Source organism: Carex rostrata, chromosome 31, assembly GCF_964058835.1.
Source record: "Carex rostrata chromosome 31, lpCarRost1.2, whole genome shotgun sequence".
In the NCBI taxonomy this organism is placed as follows: Eukaryota; Viridiplantae; Streptophyta; class Magnoliopsida; order Poales; family Cyperaceae; genus Carex; species Carex rostrata.
Window position 1 is genome coordinate 4,673,174 of NC_135948.1, and position 16,221 is coordinate 4,689,394.

The following is a 16,221-nucleotide window of genomic DNA, read 5'->3' on the forward strand; positions in this document are numbered from 1 at the left end:
AGCTTTTCTCATATAATTTACAAACTATGCGATCAAAACCTAAATTTTACGATTCAGTATCAGTTCTAAACTGTACTTGTTGAATAATTTAGGTCTGGGGACTTCAGCTATGACTTATGTAAAAAGTTCTGATAAAATATTCAAGTTTATTATAACGTTAATTAGTAACAATTTTCAACTAAACAATAATAACTTATGCTCATAGTAGGAAATATCGGCCGATACCGATCCTATCGGTATTGACCGTGACCAATCCGATACTAGTCCGATACTGCGGATTCTGCATTTTTCGTCTAATTTCTACTATTTTGGTCTGATACTGGTCATTATTCAGCTGAAACATAATGAACTATGCACATCCATTGTGTACCTGTGATTAATCAGACAACAATGAAGTGATCCAGCCAGCACGACATAGTTTCTGACAGTGAAAGAGTGTGTTTATAGTTTTAATGCTTGTATTATATTGTATTAGTGAATTATTTGATTGTAATCATTTATCTAAACATAAATTATTGACAAATTATTTTTTTATCAATTTTTTTCTATTTTTTGTGTAAAACAAGTTTCTGGCCAAAAAGTCTGATTTTCTGATCCGAATCGGCCGATACCGATCGATACCGGCCGATACACCGTGTTACACTAAAGGCACCGTTAATCGCTATGAAAACTGAAAATAAATGCGATTAAAAAGTAAATAGATGAGTTTAGAGAAATTTGACACGCGATAACGGAGTTCGACAAAACAAATAAAGGCCTACGTCTCCGAGGCGTCACAACCTCTTCTAGGTGCGCCTTTCTATATTCAAAGAGAAAGGTTTACAACTTGTGAACCGATGAGCCCTTATAACCAAGGGAAGTTACATGGCCAACTAGAGATGAGAGCCGGCGAGCCCTTACAACCAAGGGAAGTCACACGGACAACTCAAGAAGAGAACGAAGTCTCTAAATCAATGTTCGCAAGAGAAACACTCAAAAGCTCACTCTAACCTAATCTAACTCAAAATTAGTGAAGTGAATTTGAGGTTGTTTGAGGAATATTGAAGTTCTAAGCTCTCACAACAATGGAGGAACTCAAGCCCACAAAAAATATGTTTTTGCAATGTTAGAGGCGGCTAGGTTAAGTGGGGAAGAGACCCCATAGCTATATTTATAGAGACAACTCCAGAAAGAGCAATTTGACTTAAAACGTTACAGACATTTGTTAAAACGTTACAACGTTTTAGTTCAAAATACGATTTAGGGTTTTCAATTTTCTGTGAGCTCAGTAAAACATTACCAACGATTATAAAACGTTATGTAACATTTTACACTATAAAATCTTGATCAAAAACATGAATTTCTGAAGTTTGAAAATTAATTAAAACGTTACCAACTTTTTAAAACGTTACCAACTTTTTAAAACGTTACCAACGTTTTAAAACGTTACAGTTTTTTCCACAAACGTTATAACTTTTTAAAATATTACAGCCATAACTTTTTAAAATATTACCAACTTTTTAAAACATTACAGCAACGTTTTCGATTCCTTTGACTTTGATCGAGTTGTTTCACAGCGTTTTCTTAAGGTATAATCATTATAACATTTTACAAACGTTATCAACGTTTTTATCCTGTTAAAATAATATCAAAAACACTTTACCAAGTTTAAAATATTACAAATTAAATTCTTGATAAATATCTTCATGATTTCTTCAGTTCAAGCATTCTACATTGCAATTCCAATTCGGCTTGAACCTATATAATTCTAAAATAGAAGAAATCATAAAATTCAATAATTGTATGTTTTGTAAATTAGTCAAATAGACGAAAAAGATTATTACTAGAATAACACAACGATCTTGAATCGGTATCGGCCGGAACCGATCCCAATACCGATACCGATATTTCCTTCTATGCTTATGCTACTTTAACTTGAAGTAAGGAATTACTTAATTCTTTTTAACCTTAAGAAGTATGATTTTTCAAGAATTTCACTAAGCGTCTTGGGGGCAAAGAGGACTTGTTGTAAAACTTGGGATGTCAGGAAAGAGTTTGGTGGCAACGTTGGGTGGTGTTGCATGGTGGAGATCACCAAAATATCACATAATAGTGGCAATTATTTTGGTTTATTGAGGGTTTTTGTAATTAACAAAATATCACATAATAGTTAGAACTCTTTTGAGGATATGGTGCAATTTGCCCTACACTTACCCTGTTACCAACAACAGGGATTCTTAAATCTTAACTCTTTGCAGTGTATGAAAAACTAGGAATTAATAATGTGTGTTTCTGCTTCTCATCAGTAAGGAATGTCATAATTCCAATTTGCTTTATGTTGGATTTGTGGTAAGGAAAAATGAAACCTGAGGTGGTTTCCAATCTGGACAAGTGAAAACCTGAAGTCCTATTCAGTGGGTAGGTCCAATGAGTGCACTCCCATTGGAAGATAGGCAAGAGAAGATGATACCACTGCTGGCAATGGAGGAAGTCTAATTGACATTCAAACTGAAGGGGATTGATTTTACATGAGATAACACTGTACTTCTCATGAATGTTGTTGTGACAAATCCTTTGATTTCAAAAAAATAAAAATAAAAAGCCTTTATACTTCATTGTTTAGCAGTTGTTCTTGCATTTGATTATTTTATGACTGCTCTGTGTTCTTGCATTTGATTATTTTATGACTGCTCTGTGCTGTAATAATTGGTGTATTTATGTTGCTCTTTCTAAATCCGGTACAAGTGTACCAGTTAAGGTTCTGAGTTTGAGACCCTTAGCTAATGATGCAGAGAGTTAAAAAAATTGAAACCTTCTACTGTCCCACTAATGGGTTAGTTAGTGGGGTTCAGTAGCTAGTTCATGAAAAGAAGGGTGTGAGTGTGTGATTAAGGCCATTAAGAGGTTGTTTCCATGGGGATTCAGGGGCTTTTACCCTTTTTTAACAACAGTTGGTAATTTGTACATTAAATTGCCCTCACTCACCCCTTTTTTACAACAGTTGGTAACGAAATGGTAGCGACTGAATAGCGAATAATATTAATATTATAGTTATTTTTATTATTGTTACAAATATACCATTAAAATTCATTCATTTTACACATATGCAATCACGTTACTAATATAGAAATCAAAATACAATATGCAATCAATTCCAACTAAATTGTTGTTTACCAAAGCCAACAAAATTCAAAACACAAATTTCTCTTTTTCAGTTCTACAGCTAAAAACAAGACATCCAATATATGACATCGAAAGGCAACAAGAATGAAGAAAAAAAGAAACTGAAGTAGAAATAAGAGCTATATTGTAAATAAAATTACTACGTATCTTTACCATTGAGGAAAAGGCACCAAGAACGAATAAGAAAAGAAAATTATACAATATCAGAGACTTAAAAGTTTAAGCAAATATGATTTATTCGTCGGTTTTCTTATTCTCTAGTACCTAATCTATTTCTTATCTAGTCTCATTTGATGAAATTGAAGATATGCAATAACATAGAAGTGAATTACGCCAATACCAGTCAAACATTTATTATGCTCTATTTACTGTGTGTTCAATGTTTTATGATATGTAATTCAATATACATCCATATATAATTTTATTTATTATATAATTATCCTTATAAGGTATAGCCGTATAGGTACGAAATGGCATGTAATTGTTGTTGTCCCTAACGGTATCTAGAGGGAGGATGAATATGTATGTTTAAAATTATCCCTACAACTTGTAACTATATGTTAGATAGATAAGTTTGAAAGTCATTCATATATTTAAGTAATCTATATAATATAAGCCAAATAACAATTAAGAACTTATATATCAAATAACAATTAACTAAATTAAGTGAATATTAAAGTGCAGTAAAGTAAATATATAGAGTTAGAGAAATTGACACAGAAGTTGGTAACGAAGTTCGCTCACTGAAGGATCTACGTCTCTAGGGCAACACAACCTTAAGAGGCGTGTCTTTCTATTCAATGAAGCAATAAATACAAGTTGTGACCGGAACGAGACAACCACTACTCTCACTCTAATCTCACAATAGATCAATTTAGGTGGAGTATATTTGAGATTGCTGGAAAGATAATTGAATTTGAGCACAATAGACAATGGACTACGCTAAACCTCTTAAAAGGATTCTAAAGTGTAAGGTTTGTGAGAGTATTATCTCGTCTACAAAGACAGGGTATAGCCCACTATTTATATTGGAGTTCAAAGGAGAGCCAACGGCTCTTTGCAGATCACAAGATCTACAACATAATAGTTTAGTTTGTTTTGTTTGTGCCCAAGTTTTCAATATTGATCAAGCCTAGTAATTTGAATTTTGAATTTGATATCCAACCAAGCAACAGCTAGACTCGGATGGTCTCAACTTCATATCTACTTTACCATACTTTTGGACTTAAATAAAAATAGCAATGCAAAATGATAAAGTGTAATCTCTATAATCTTCATGATCTTGGATCTTCACATGATCTTTCATAATATTCATGATTCAGCATCTTCATTGATATCCAACATTCCAAATGGCTCAAGTGAATCTTCCATCATATCATATTTATCAAATAATTCCTTGTAGCTCATGGAGATCATGCAACATATTATCTTGTGCAACTTATCACGGTCCAACTTGTCATGATATGCATGTTGACTTTCTTTAACATTCAGATGCGACTTGTTACGCTAGTTTGTCATGATATGAATCGTTGACTTGCTTTGATCTTTGGTCATAACTATTAAACCTGCATACATCTCAAAGAGAAAAACTGTAAAATTTAATGATTATATATTTTGCAAACTAGTCAAATAGTACATAAAATTTCTTACAACAACCCTTGTACACTTACACATTTAGCTAGTGAAAGAAATTCTTTCTTACATCTATAACCAATAAGCTGCGAAAAAAAAAAAATTTTATCATATCTATCTTATTGAATACGATACGGATCAGATAAGAACACCCTATCCAATTCTCAAAATGGGATATCTTCGTTTTACACTATTAACTTTGACATTTTTGTATATGTCCTCTCTTTTTTTTTCAAATTTTAGGCGAACATTGGGCTGCCTGCGGCCTTGGACAAAGTATAGTGATGCAACCACGCAAGAACATCGGGGCCCAGATTTCAAAATTGTGAAATTATTGGGGCGAAATGATAAGGCCGATACACCCCCAGGCCCAGCCCATCACTCGAGACGGAGTTAATTGCAAAAACGAATAATAACAGTGTCAATTTAGGAATTATTTTCATTTCATTTTCACGGGGCTTTTCTTGGAAGCTTGCTTCCATTTCTTTAAAGGGTAATAATACGGTGCCTCGTTTCACTTACTATTATTGGATGCGGATGCAGCGGATCTCAGGCAGTTAATTTCTTAAATGTATTCTGTTATCACTGTCTGTTAATTTGTTACAACGTGTCGCGAGCATTGATTTGGGATACTATATTTCCTTCCCAAAACAAAAAAGAGAGCACGAATAGTACGAGAAAGAGAGAAAGATATTGAGAGAGACGGAGAGAGATGATGGAGAGAGGCGAGGGGTCGAATGCAACGTCGAGCAAAGAAAAGCGGTACCAGGAGTGGAAATCTCTGACAGTACCGATTAGCTACAACTGGTTCACCGACCACAAACTCGTCTGGCCTTCTCTCTCGTGTCGGTATATGCTCATATATATGATTTTCATTGTTCTATCTCTTTCCTGTGTTTGTTAACCTAGATTTATAACTAGAGCTTTTGGCAATGTGTAGTTCGTTTGCGGTTTTGGTTCTCTGTTTTGACTGCTATTGTTTCCAGAGAAGAAATTGCTTAAATGGTTGTACTTCTTACTTTCATGTTATTCAGATCTTACACTTTAAAACTTTTAATGCAAGTTGTGTTGTAGGATATGATGTTTTGAAAAGCAGATTATAGGGTTTTAGTTCCTCCTTTAAATCTCCCTATTACATTGAGTTCTGATTTAAGAATTCTTATTGAGAGCATTTTTTTGTTAGAGCTCCAGAAATGCAGTTTATTGTCGCCTAGATTTTTAGTGTAAGCTGTTTTTTACAGTTTAGCGCCTCCTGTAATCTGCAATTTTCTTGGAGTTCTTGATTCAAGATATTCTTATCAGTAATCAGTTCATTTTTTCTGTTAGACCTCTATTGGAATGGAGTTTATTCTTGCCATCTTTAGGTTTTATTTGCAAGGGTATATGTCAGAGGCTCAGAGCAGTGTTGTCATCCCTTTTTTTTTTGTTTTTTTTTGAGAGAAACCCGTAGGTGTGTCCTCATCCCTGTTCTATTACATGAATGATGCATCTTATATTAATATTATTTTTTACTTATACTCCTGTGTTTCCAGTATTTGGAAATTAATCCATCATCCTTTCCAATTTATGGTTGTGAAAATTTTCTTTCATCGATTCCAGCAAAACAAACTATTAATTTGTTTTATTCACCTGATACATTGCAAACATTTGTCCTAATTGACGTGAAACAACAAAACTTTTGCTACAAATTCTTTAAAAGCCAGAAAATTATAATAATCATGCTGCTTTTGTTAACTGTAGATGGGGCCCGCAGCTTGAGCATGGAAAATACACAAACCTTCAGCGCCTATATCTCACTGAGAAGGAAAAAATCTCTGATTTATATTTTATATTGGATTAATTATCATTCTCTAATTCAAACTTCTTTAAAACAATTTATCATTTGTTATTATCATTATCGTTGTTGTTCTTTTATTTTCTTTTAGACTGACAGCTCTGTCCCAAATACTCTGATAATAACAAATTGTGACGTTGTGAAACCAAGAGTTGCAGCTGCTGAGCATATTTCTCAGGTAGATTGCAAATGTTTATGTTCTTATTCTAGCACATATCTACACAACTTTGTCCATGTTACACAACTTTTAACTTGGCTTTTATTGTTAAAATTCCCCCTTTAGTTTGATGGGGAAGCACGATCTCCTTCTGTGAAGCTCCACAAGACTCTATTACATCCGGGACAGGTATCTGACAAAAAAATCATTCTTTTGATAAGAAAAATATGTTTTTGAATCTTTCACTCTGATTAACTTAAAAAACTAATTCCTTCTCATGTACAGGTCAACAGAATTAGAGAGTTACCTCAAAACAGTAAAATAGTGGCAACGCATACAGACAGTCCTGTTGTATGTATGACATATATCTTTCTATTACTCTCATAGGCTCTTACGTAGCAGCCTATATATATATATATATATATATATATTGATATTGAAGTCGTACTTTGATTTTAGGTGTTTTTATGGGATTTGGAGGCTCAGCCAAATCGCTTTCCTATCCCTGGAGCTGATGCATCTCGTCCTGATCTGGTCTGTTAACGCATTTAGTATTCATAACCATGGGATATTTATTTTCAACGTCTTTTAATCCAATATATATATAAATATTTCTTTTGCATTCAGATGTTGACAGGCCACAGAGAAAATGCTGAGTGGGCACTCGCCATGTGTCCTACTGAACCCTTTGTACTTTCAGGAGGTCTGTGCATTTTTTAAATAAAAATTTGAAACTCATACGAATTCAATTTCAATTGAGAATCTAAAATGTAAAAAGTTTTTTTTTAAACAAATTCAGGGAAGGATAAGTCTGTTCTACTGTGGAGCATACAAGACTCTATCACTTCCCTGGGATCGACTAATTGGCTTATCACAGAAGACATCCCCAAATTAGGTGCTCGCATGGCTTTTAAAGGCCATGATGCAAATGTTCGAGATGTTCAGTTCTGCCCCTCTAGGTATTTAATTAAAAAAAATCATCTTTTAGGGGATTTGGTGAAGACTAGAGACAAATATTAATTATTTCATTTTCTTTTCCTTTATGGTGGTTTAGTGCACAGGAGTTCTGTAGTGTGGGTGACGATTCTTGCTTCATTATTTGGGATGCTCGCTCAGATGGTCCTGTTAAAAAAGTCTCTCTCTCTCTCTCTCTCACACACACGCACACACACATTAGAATGTAGATATTTCAAGCTGTTGCACAACACAAGTTCTAGATTTACATGTATAATGCCAAATTTGAGTTTTACAAGTATAATGATTTAATTATATCTTCAATGACAGTCACTATTAAGTCATGGCATGTTGTATAACTTTGATTGCAATGATTACTATGGAATATTTCTGAGCTATTTTTAAATTTTGAATTTTGTTAGCTTGAGAAAGTACATGGTGCACGAGAAATTCACTGTGTGGACTGGAATGCACAAGATACGAACCTTATTCTCACTGGGTAGTTTGCTGACTCTTGTCTGAAATTAATGTGAACTTAATTACCATGAACCAGAATTATACTTCTTTTCTCGGCTTGTGCTTTTATTTAGATCAGTTGATGGTACTGTGCGTTTGTTTGATTACCGTTATCTGACTGCTGGTGGGATCAGACTAATTCACAAGTTTGAAGGCCACAAGGCTCCTGTTACCTCCATCCAGGCATAATAAAATTGTTACTCACCTAATGCTTTTTATGTTGTATTATATTTGTTGCAAATTGTACCTGCAATATTGGCACATATTTGAGATAACACCCAGTCCTTCTCAATTTGCAACTGATCCAAAGGTTTATGATGTAATTGAAAATTAACTTTTTAGCCATATACGATGAATAAACAGGGAATTGAATCACACACGGTTGTTAACATATGTTTGAATATTTTATATAGTATTTGCAAATGACTCAAAAACCATTCGATTATAATTGCTAACACTGGAATGTAAAAATCAGATCACTTTTTTTTTTCCTTAAATTAAGACCATTTTTCTATCTGCCACAGTGGTGTCCGGACAAAGCATCTGTGTTTGCTAGTTCTGCAATGGATGGCATCTTGAACATCTGGGATCATGCTAAGGTGGTCAAATTTGTTTAATCTTATCAATTATTTTATTTATATGTAATTGTTTAAGTCTCAGCATTAATTATGTTATTAATAATTGTTTTATTTAGGTTGGGAACAACAAGGAAAATGCAAGAACAAAAATAGGGAGTACAGCACCTTCTGGTCTATTCTTTCAACATGCTGGGCATCATAGGTACTGATAATTTTTTGTATATCCTTTCAGAATCGTGGGAGTTTAACCGAACTATTTACCTGTTAAAAACAATTCTATATTTGTTGGGTTGGGTCAAATTGAACATAATTACCCCCACAAAATCATAATATATACCTTTCCTCTTCTTTTGTCTTATTGGGGGATACGGAATAAATTATGCTTTTTACGAAAATGTTAGAATCCATTGTCATAAACATTTTGGGGATAAATGCAGAAACGAAAATGTGGATTTCCATTGGAACCCTCATGAACCCTGGACCCTTGCTAGCATCGCCCATGACGCGGACGGTACTCACCGTCCTGGAAGTTATGACTGTACATTACAGGCAATCTCTCTCTCTATCTCACGCACGTGCACACACACACAACGCGCGCACGACACATACACATACACGGACACACAGAATTGTGGTCTCAATTTTGATACATCTATCTGGTTGATGTGCAGATTTGGCGCCTGAAAGACCTTATATATAGACCTAAAGAAGTGGTTATAGCTGAGCTGAAAAACTTCAAGGAACACCTGATGAAAACATGCGTCTCGCAAGCCAAATCTAAAGAGCCTAAAAAGAAATTTAAGAAATCCTCTAGTTAATATTCTAATTTTCGTTAAAGATATATATAGAAGAGAGATGCTTTAGATTTAGATACAGTTGGGTTTTAGTTTGAAGCATGATGCGTTTTTGTTGAACGTGTTGAACGGCCGCCCACTGACAGTGTTTTGGTTAATATATATTCTGCTTGGTAAAGCATCTTACCTACTTTCACCTACTTAACCCTTGCTAAAATCCCAATCTTATCTCGTTTTGGGTTATTTATTAATTGGATCGTCTTATGTCATGCGATATCTCTCGTGCTTTATAATTATCTTTCCATATAATAATGTGCATGCTCCACAGCCATGGGGTCCTGCCTTGTCAGCATGGGTAGGAAAGGTTCCTTTTTCTAGTTTGGATGGATGGTACAAAGTTTATATTTTTGTGTTTAAAAAGAAAATCATAAGTTTGGTCAGACCAGCTCATTAAGCACATTAATTATTTGACCCGTGATTTTAACAAGCTACATTTTTTAGCTTTAGGCAGACATTCACTCTTCATATTATGTGCCGAGTCACACAAATAAATTTCTTACAATTATTGAAATAAATTTATTTTGTGGTATTGTGCATATGTGAACTCAAAAATAATGTTTAGTTGGATAAGCCTTTTAACTGATATATCAATTTAGAAGAAAAGGGATAATTGTAAATTTATATTAATTGATATATATATATATATGGTGTTTTCTAATCAATATGAGAATTTATTGGCTAACTTTTCAGAAAGTACCTCAACACTCATTAATTTACAAACTATGCGATCAAAACTTCAAAAATTAGAATTTAAAGAAAGAATAAGAAAACGAATAAAAACAGTTTGAGGATATACACAAATAAGGTAAAATCAAGTTGGAAAAACAAATAATACCTAATTAAAAGTTTCTTCATCAAGCAGAACAGTTACCGAAATGCATTGGTCAAGGTAAAGTTCGCCAAAAAAAAAAAATGTTTGTGCTAAACAAAGTGTATTTTGCTGTTAAAAGAAGTAGTGTATTTTATGAAGTACTACGTAAAACAAATAAATACTCTAAAATAATTATCAAGAGGCGTTGAGTTATTAATTCTAAACTTAATGCGTGTATGCTTCAGTGAGAAATAATAGTAGATGGTATATCCACTTAATTATATCTAATATAAAAGTTGATATAAATGCTAATGACGATGATGAAAAACTTACCCGCCGCCCTGCTGCTCTAATTATATCTGCTTCATATGATCCAGACCCATTCATCCTTTTGCAAAGCGATCCTCCTCTCTCTATCTGTCTGAACTCGTAAAGCGCTAATCGTACGTCGTATCAACCGAGTGCGTATCCTCTGAGATATCTCATATTTTACGTGACCGACGTGTCCGGTGCCTATTCGGGGGTGACGTAGGGGCAGTATTATTTGAGCTTTGAGATTCGCTCAGAACGTATTGTAACGGTTGAGATTTTCCAAAATGTCACGCAAAATATGAGATATCTCAGAGGATTCGAATTCGTATCCACCGCCCTCGATGAAAGATTCTCCATTTTCATTTCTTCAGCAGCAATTAATGTGGCTTGGTATTTGGTATGTCCAATAACCTGTGTAAACTTTTTTTTAAATACTGGCAAAAAAAATAAGCTTTTTTTAAAAAGAAAAAGATTTATCTTTATTCTTTATTCTGACAATTATATTTAAATATTTCTTATAGGAATTGAATCTACATCTGTTCCCCAAGAGTACGTTTGGATATTACAAGAATTAGTGCAAAAACAAAACAATTGAAATTAGTAGATATAAATACTTCTATTTTCATCTAGTATTATATTAAAGTATTTTTTTTCAATTTAGTATTCTATATTTTTAATTAGAATTATATTAAGGACTTTATTCCGACTAAATATAAAATTGCATTCGACAAATTAGAATTTTTTTAAACAATAAAACTATATGTTTAATGTAGAACAACTAATAGGGATGTAAATGAGCTGAATTTGAGCGAGTTACCACAACCCGTGCTCAGCTCATTTAATAAATAAGGGAGCCAACTCGAGTTAGGATGTCAATAACGAAATGTAAAGCCAACTCGAGTTCAGCTCATTACCTACTCGAGTTGGCTCACAACTCATTTATAACTCGTTTTTCAGTCAATTTTCTTAGTTATAATTACATACTATTAAAAGTTTATCTAAACAAAAACAATAAAAATATAATTAACAAGACAACTAATAAAATAAAAAATTCAAACAATATCTTAGAAGTTATTTAGAAGGGTATGAAAATATTGTCACAAATTTTGTATAACTCGAGTTATTAATAAACGAGTTGGGGTATGCTCAAACTCAGCTCATTTATTAAACAAGTCAGTCAATTCGAGTTGGATCTAACTTGAGCTGTAAATAAGCGAGTTACGAATTGAGTGATTTTGTGAACAGCACAATTAATTTAATAAGAACCTCTTAATCAAGAGAGGTGTATCTTTTTTTAAAAATTACATAACTGTCTTAAGTATAATTAACAAACAAATTTTAAAATGCGGAGAGAGATCATAGACTCAATCATTTCCCCTTTCGTCTTTTGAATTATTTAGGTTATAAGTTGACTAAAATAGTTTATAGTTTAACAGTTGACTTAAACGTGTCGAAAAAATTGACGTACAAATATGGCAACTGAATTTTCTGCATAAGTCAAAACCAGTGCAAAACACTCAACAATTAATGCCAAAGTTTAGAACGCTTAATTGCTAGCTAATTACATCAGAAGTTAACAATGTGACCAATTATTGCAATACAGCTACAGTCGGCGAATTTATTTGAAATTGGGAATCACATCTAGTAATTAAGATAATATATTTCATATATAGGAGAGATCATATATTCGAAATGCGGCATTAATTAAGGTTATAAGAAAAAATAAAGATATAATTAACTCATTCTTTGACACACAAAAAAAAAAACAACAAGATTCAAACGTTCCTGTTTTGCCTTACATTAGATACAATTGAAAAGGTTATTTATATTTAAATAGTTCAATAGCAACATAAAATTAAATGGAGTTCACATCGACCAAACTAACCACTAACAAAATTAAAAACTTTCATAACGCTTTGATTTGTTCTAAGTTAGGCCATTCTGCACACCAGACAGACTTTATTTTCACCTAGTTGAAGCCTATAGAATATAGATTGTGATACACATTAAACATCCCAAAAATATAAAATATATTATGGATGTATGGCCTTATGGTGGGTGCCATGTTTCAGGTAGAAAAAGATTGATACCTTAAAAGCATCTTGTCATCTAGTGTGTTAAAGTTCATTGAAATAACTCAAACCTTCTACTGTGGTTTAGTTGCTTATTTTGTCACTTAATTATATTATCGAGTTTTGACTAGAGCAGTAACTATAAATATGTAAAATAATGTAATATATATAAAAAAAAACATAAAATATAAGTCAAAATTCAGGAGAATTTAATAAAGTAGCTAACAAATCACCCGGTACCACATGAAATTGAGATTATATTCCTCGCAGTTTCCGAGCGCGCGAAATCCTACTCACTAAACCTCTAATTGCACGCCACGTGTCCGCGGGCACAGAATATTCCACGCCGACCTCTTGGCACAATGCTACACCTACACTCCAAACCATCTCCTCCGATAATTACCTCTCAATTTTCATTTCATTTCTTATCTCTCACTTCTCGCCTCTTCTCTCGTGCTCTTTCCATCAAACACTACTGTGTTGTCGCCTTCACCATCAAACACTGCAGAGAATCAATCAAAGCAGAGCATGATGCTTCTTGACGCATGGCAGACTATAAGTTCCTTCCTTACCCCGGCCATGCTCTTCCTCCTCCTAAACCTCGTCATCGGCACCATCCTTATCTCCTCTCGCCACCACCGGAGCCACCAACCAGACCCCTCCGGGACTTCCTTTGCCGGAGCTTACAACTTCCCTCTCCTCCGCACCACCTCTCCAGTGCTAGATCGCCTCCGCTCCTTCACCCTCCATCGATTCCGCTCCGGCGATCTCCCCACAGATCCTCTCAGCACTTCTCCTCGTGCGATCTCAAACCTTAACCCTATACCAACCGAATTAGGATTTAATCCGACTGTTGGATACGGTGCTGACTTCGGTGAGGCTACCTCCACAACTTCAGCTCCTCCTCTGGCGCGTACCTCCTCCATACTAGATCGTTTGAAATCAATTAACCTATACCGCTTCAGATCTGGCGAAATTCAAACTGAAGAAGTCAAGACTGAGTCGATTGCCACTACTAGTACTGAGCATCACTACGAGAGGAGTAATTCAGAGCCGTCGAAACCGGTAGTGAAGAAAAAGAAGATGAAGAAGACAGTGAGTGTGGGAGGTAACGAGATGGAGGTGAGGCAGAAGACGAGTTTTAGAGGGAGAGATGTAGTGGTAGAAGAAGAGGTTGATGCCAGAGCCGATGATTTCATTAATAATTTCAAGGAGCAGCTCAAGATTCAGAGGTTGAATTCAATTTTGAATTACAAGGAGATGCTTAACCGCGGAAGGTAGATTCATTATTCAAGTTGAATAATTTAAAATCCATTAGGTATATGATCCTTTAGTATTGTGATGGAAATTTTGTTGGATTGTTTTTTTTTCTTCATTTTTTGGGTGCATTTGGTCTATTATTCTGTGTGTAAAAAAGTTGCATACGGTTACAGGTTTTTTAATTTTTCATTTGTATACTTACTAGTTATTACAAATAAAAAAATTTCTTGTAATTTTAGCCTTGATATTAGGATCTATGTGAAAGAAATTTATGTTATTTTTATTCCCTTTATAAATTGTAATTTTATAATGCGTCGTCATATAGTGACTGTTATTATTGATGATTATCAAGTATAGAAGAAAAAGATGAGTTTTTATGATTCATATTGCATTGCATTAAATTAAATTAATCAATCCATTACTTTATTTATCATAAAGCCCCATTTTCGAAACTTCGTTAGCATCTTGCATGGTAGGGTCTAGGTTGGCACACTGGCACTTCGATTGCGCATTATATGAAAAACTAATAAAGCCAGCTCATGAAATAAAGGGGGCGGTTATTCACATGTTAAAGAGAGAGATTGGTTGCTTTTTAGTTTAGTAGATTGGGTATCTAATAAGATTTCGATTAGATAATAATTGTTTTTCCAAAGCCGAGTAGTAAGGTATATGGGAAACAGAGGATATTTGCGCCGTCCAGTTTGTTATGCTTTTCTTATGTTCGTTTCTGACTTGTGAGGAAAGGTTTCTTTGAGAACCTTCTTTTTTTTTATGTTTAGTGGTTGGACCACTAAAAGATATATTGATAAGATAAAGTATTTACAACACCGATTACCAACGGTATTCGGGGTTTTATCTGGTTATTATAAAGGCCTGCTAATAAAATTAAAAAGGCCAGAAGCCTATCTAAGCCTGTCTCTCTCCTTCGGTTGGCCGCCGCATTGATTAAGATGTGCTCTGGTTTCGTCTGTCGTTCGAAGGTCCGTCAATTCATTTCCTTCCACAGCCGTGCAATACAGAAAGATATATCTTTGAGAACTTTCTAAAAAAGCCAAAAGTATCTATAAAAAGTAATTTGAAATCTAAAGCCGTGCAATACAGAAAGATATATCCGTATAAATCTGACACCGAACTTTTAATTTCCTTGTACCGTTAGTATACGACTCTGTACCAGGAAACGAAACTTCGCCTAGCTAGTAGCTAGCATGGTAGATGGTATTACCTGTTTAATTAATTGGTCAGGGGGATGTTGAAGAGCAGTTACGAAGGACAGCTTGCCAGATGTTACATTTTTTAATATAAACAAAATTGACTTGTATATCTTTGAGCAACTATACATAGTAGATTGTCAGACTAAAAAGGCGTTCCCATTTGTTGATACAAATCTTTATCCACAAACAATTGCGGGTAAAATTTTGCTTTCTCATGTTTTCTTTTCTATGCTCATATTTGATTTCAATTAAAATAAGATGAATCATAAGGGTGTTAATGGCACCCTTATATTCATTTATCCGATCCGTATCATATCCGATAAGATTATTAAAGATAAGATTTTTTTTTCGTAAACTTATGTAATACTGATACAGTTAAAGATTTTTTTCGTTATCGAAACAGATAAAGGTACAAATAAAATTTATTCCATACATGTTACCCGATCGGATAATTATAAAAAAAATTATATTAACAAGTATTGAAAAAAAGGACTTTAATTAGTTTATTTGCGTTTAGCTTGATTATATTTTTTCAATAAAGTGTTATATATGTGTGAAATGAATGTATATGTTTCAATATTTTATTTAATAAATAATAAAAATAATTATTATATTATATTAGTATTATACTATTATATGTTATTTATCCACTATTATTTTATTATCCGACAACTATAACGGATAAAGGTAGATTACAGATAAGATAATTTGTAGCGGATAAAGATAAGGTATATATAAAAACAATTTATAACGGATAAAAATAGAGTACAAATAAGAACAATTTGTAACAAATACATACATGTACGAAAATACTTCCAACCAACTCTTTTCTTATTATTCGTTGACACCCCTAATGAATGAGGCAAAG

At 33.7% G+C, this 16,221-nt stretch overlaps 2 protein-coding genes and 1 long non-coding RNA gene across 3 annotated transcripts; 2 read left to right on the top strand and 1 right to left on the bottom strand.

Moving 5' to 3' along the window:
• Nucleotides 1-7,324: 7,324 nt before the first annotated feature.
• Nucleotides 7,325-9,403, top strand: LOC144547512 (WD-40 repeat-containing protein MSI4-like). The gene is made up of 6 exons (XM_078296179.1): nucleotides 7,325-7,488; nucleotides 7,585-7,744; nucleotides 7,840-7,918; nucleotides 8,162-8,854; nucleotides 8,950-9,035; nucleotides 9,271-9,403. The coding sequence occupies exons 1-4, from the start codon at nucleotides 7,413-7,415 to the stop codon at nucleotides 8,240-8,242; spliced, it is 396 nt and encodes a 131-aa protein (XP_078152305.1). The 5' UTR covers nucleotides 7,325-7,412; the 3' UTR covers nucleotides 8,243-8,854; nucleotides 8,950-9,035; nucleotides 9,271-9,403.
• A 3,907-nt stretch (nucleotides 9,404-13,310) lies between these two features.
• LOC144547577 (pathogen-associated molecular patterns-induced protein A70-like) lies at nucleotides 13,311-14,288 on the top strand. The gene has a single exon (XM_078296252.1). The coding sequence runs from the start codon at nucleotides 13,411-13,413 to the stop codon at nucleotides 14,161-14,163; it is 753 nt and encodes a 250-aa protein (XP_078152378.1). The 5' UTR covers nucleotides 13,311-13,410; the 3' UTR covers nucleotides 14,164-14,288.
• A 77-nt stretch (nucleotides 14,289-14,365) lies between these two features.
• Nucleotides 14,366-15,245, bottom strand: LOC144547578 (uncharacterized). Its single transcript, XR_013509110.1, has 2 exons — nucleotides 15,182-15,245; nucleotides 14,366-14,900 (listed from the first exon to the last, which is right to left on the bottom strand). It is a non-coding gene; the product is annotated as an uncharacterized LOC144547578 (long non-coding RNA).
• Between the last annotated feature and the right edge of the window lie 976 nt (nucleotides 15,246-16,221).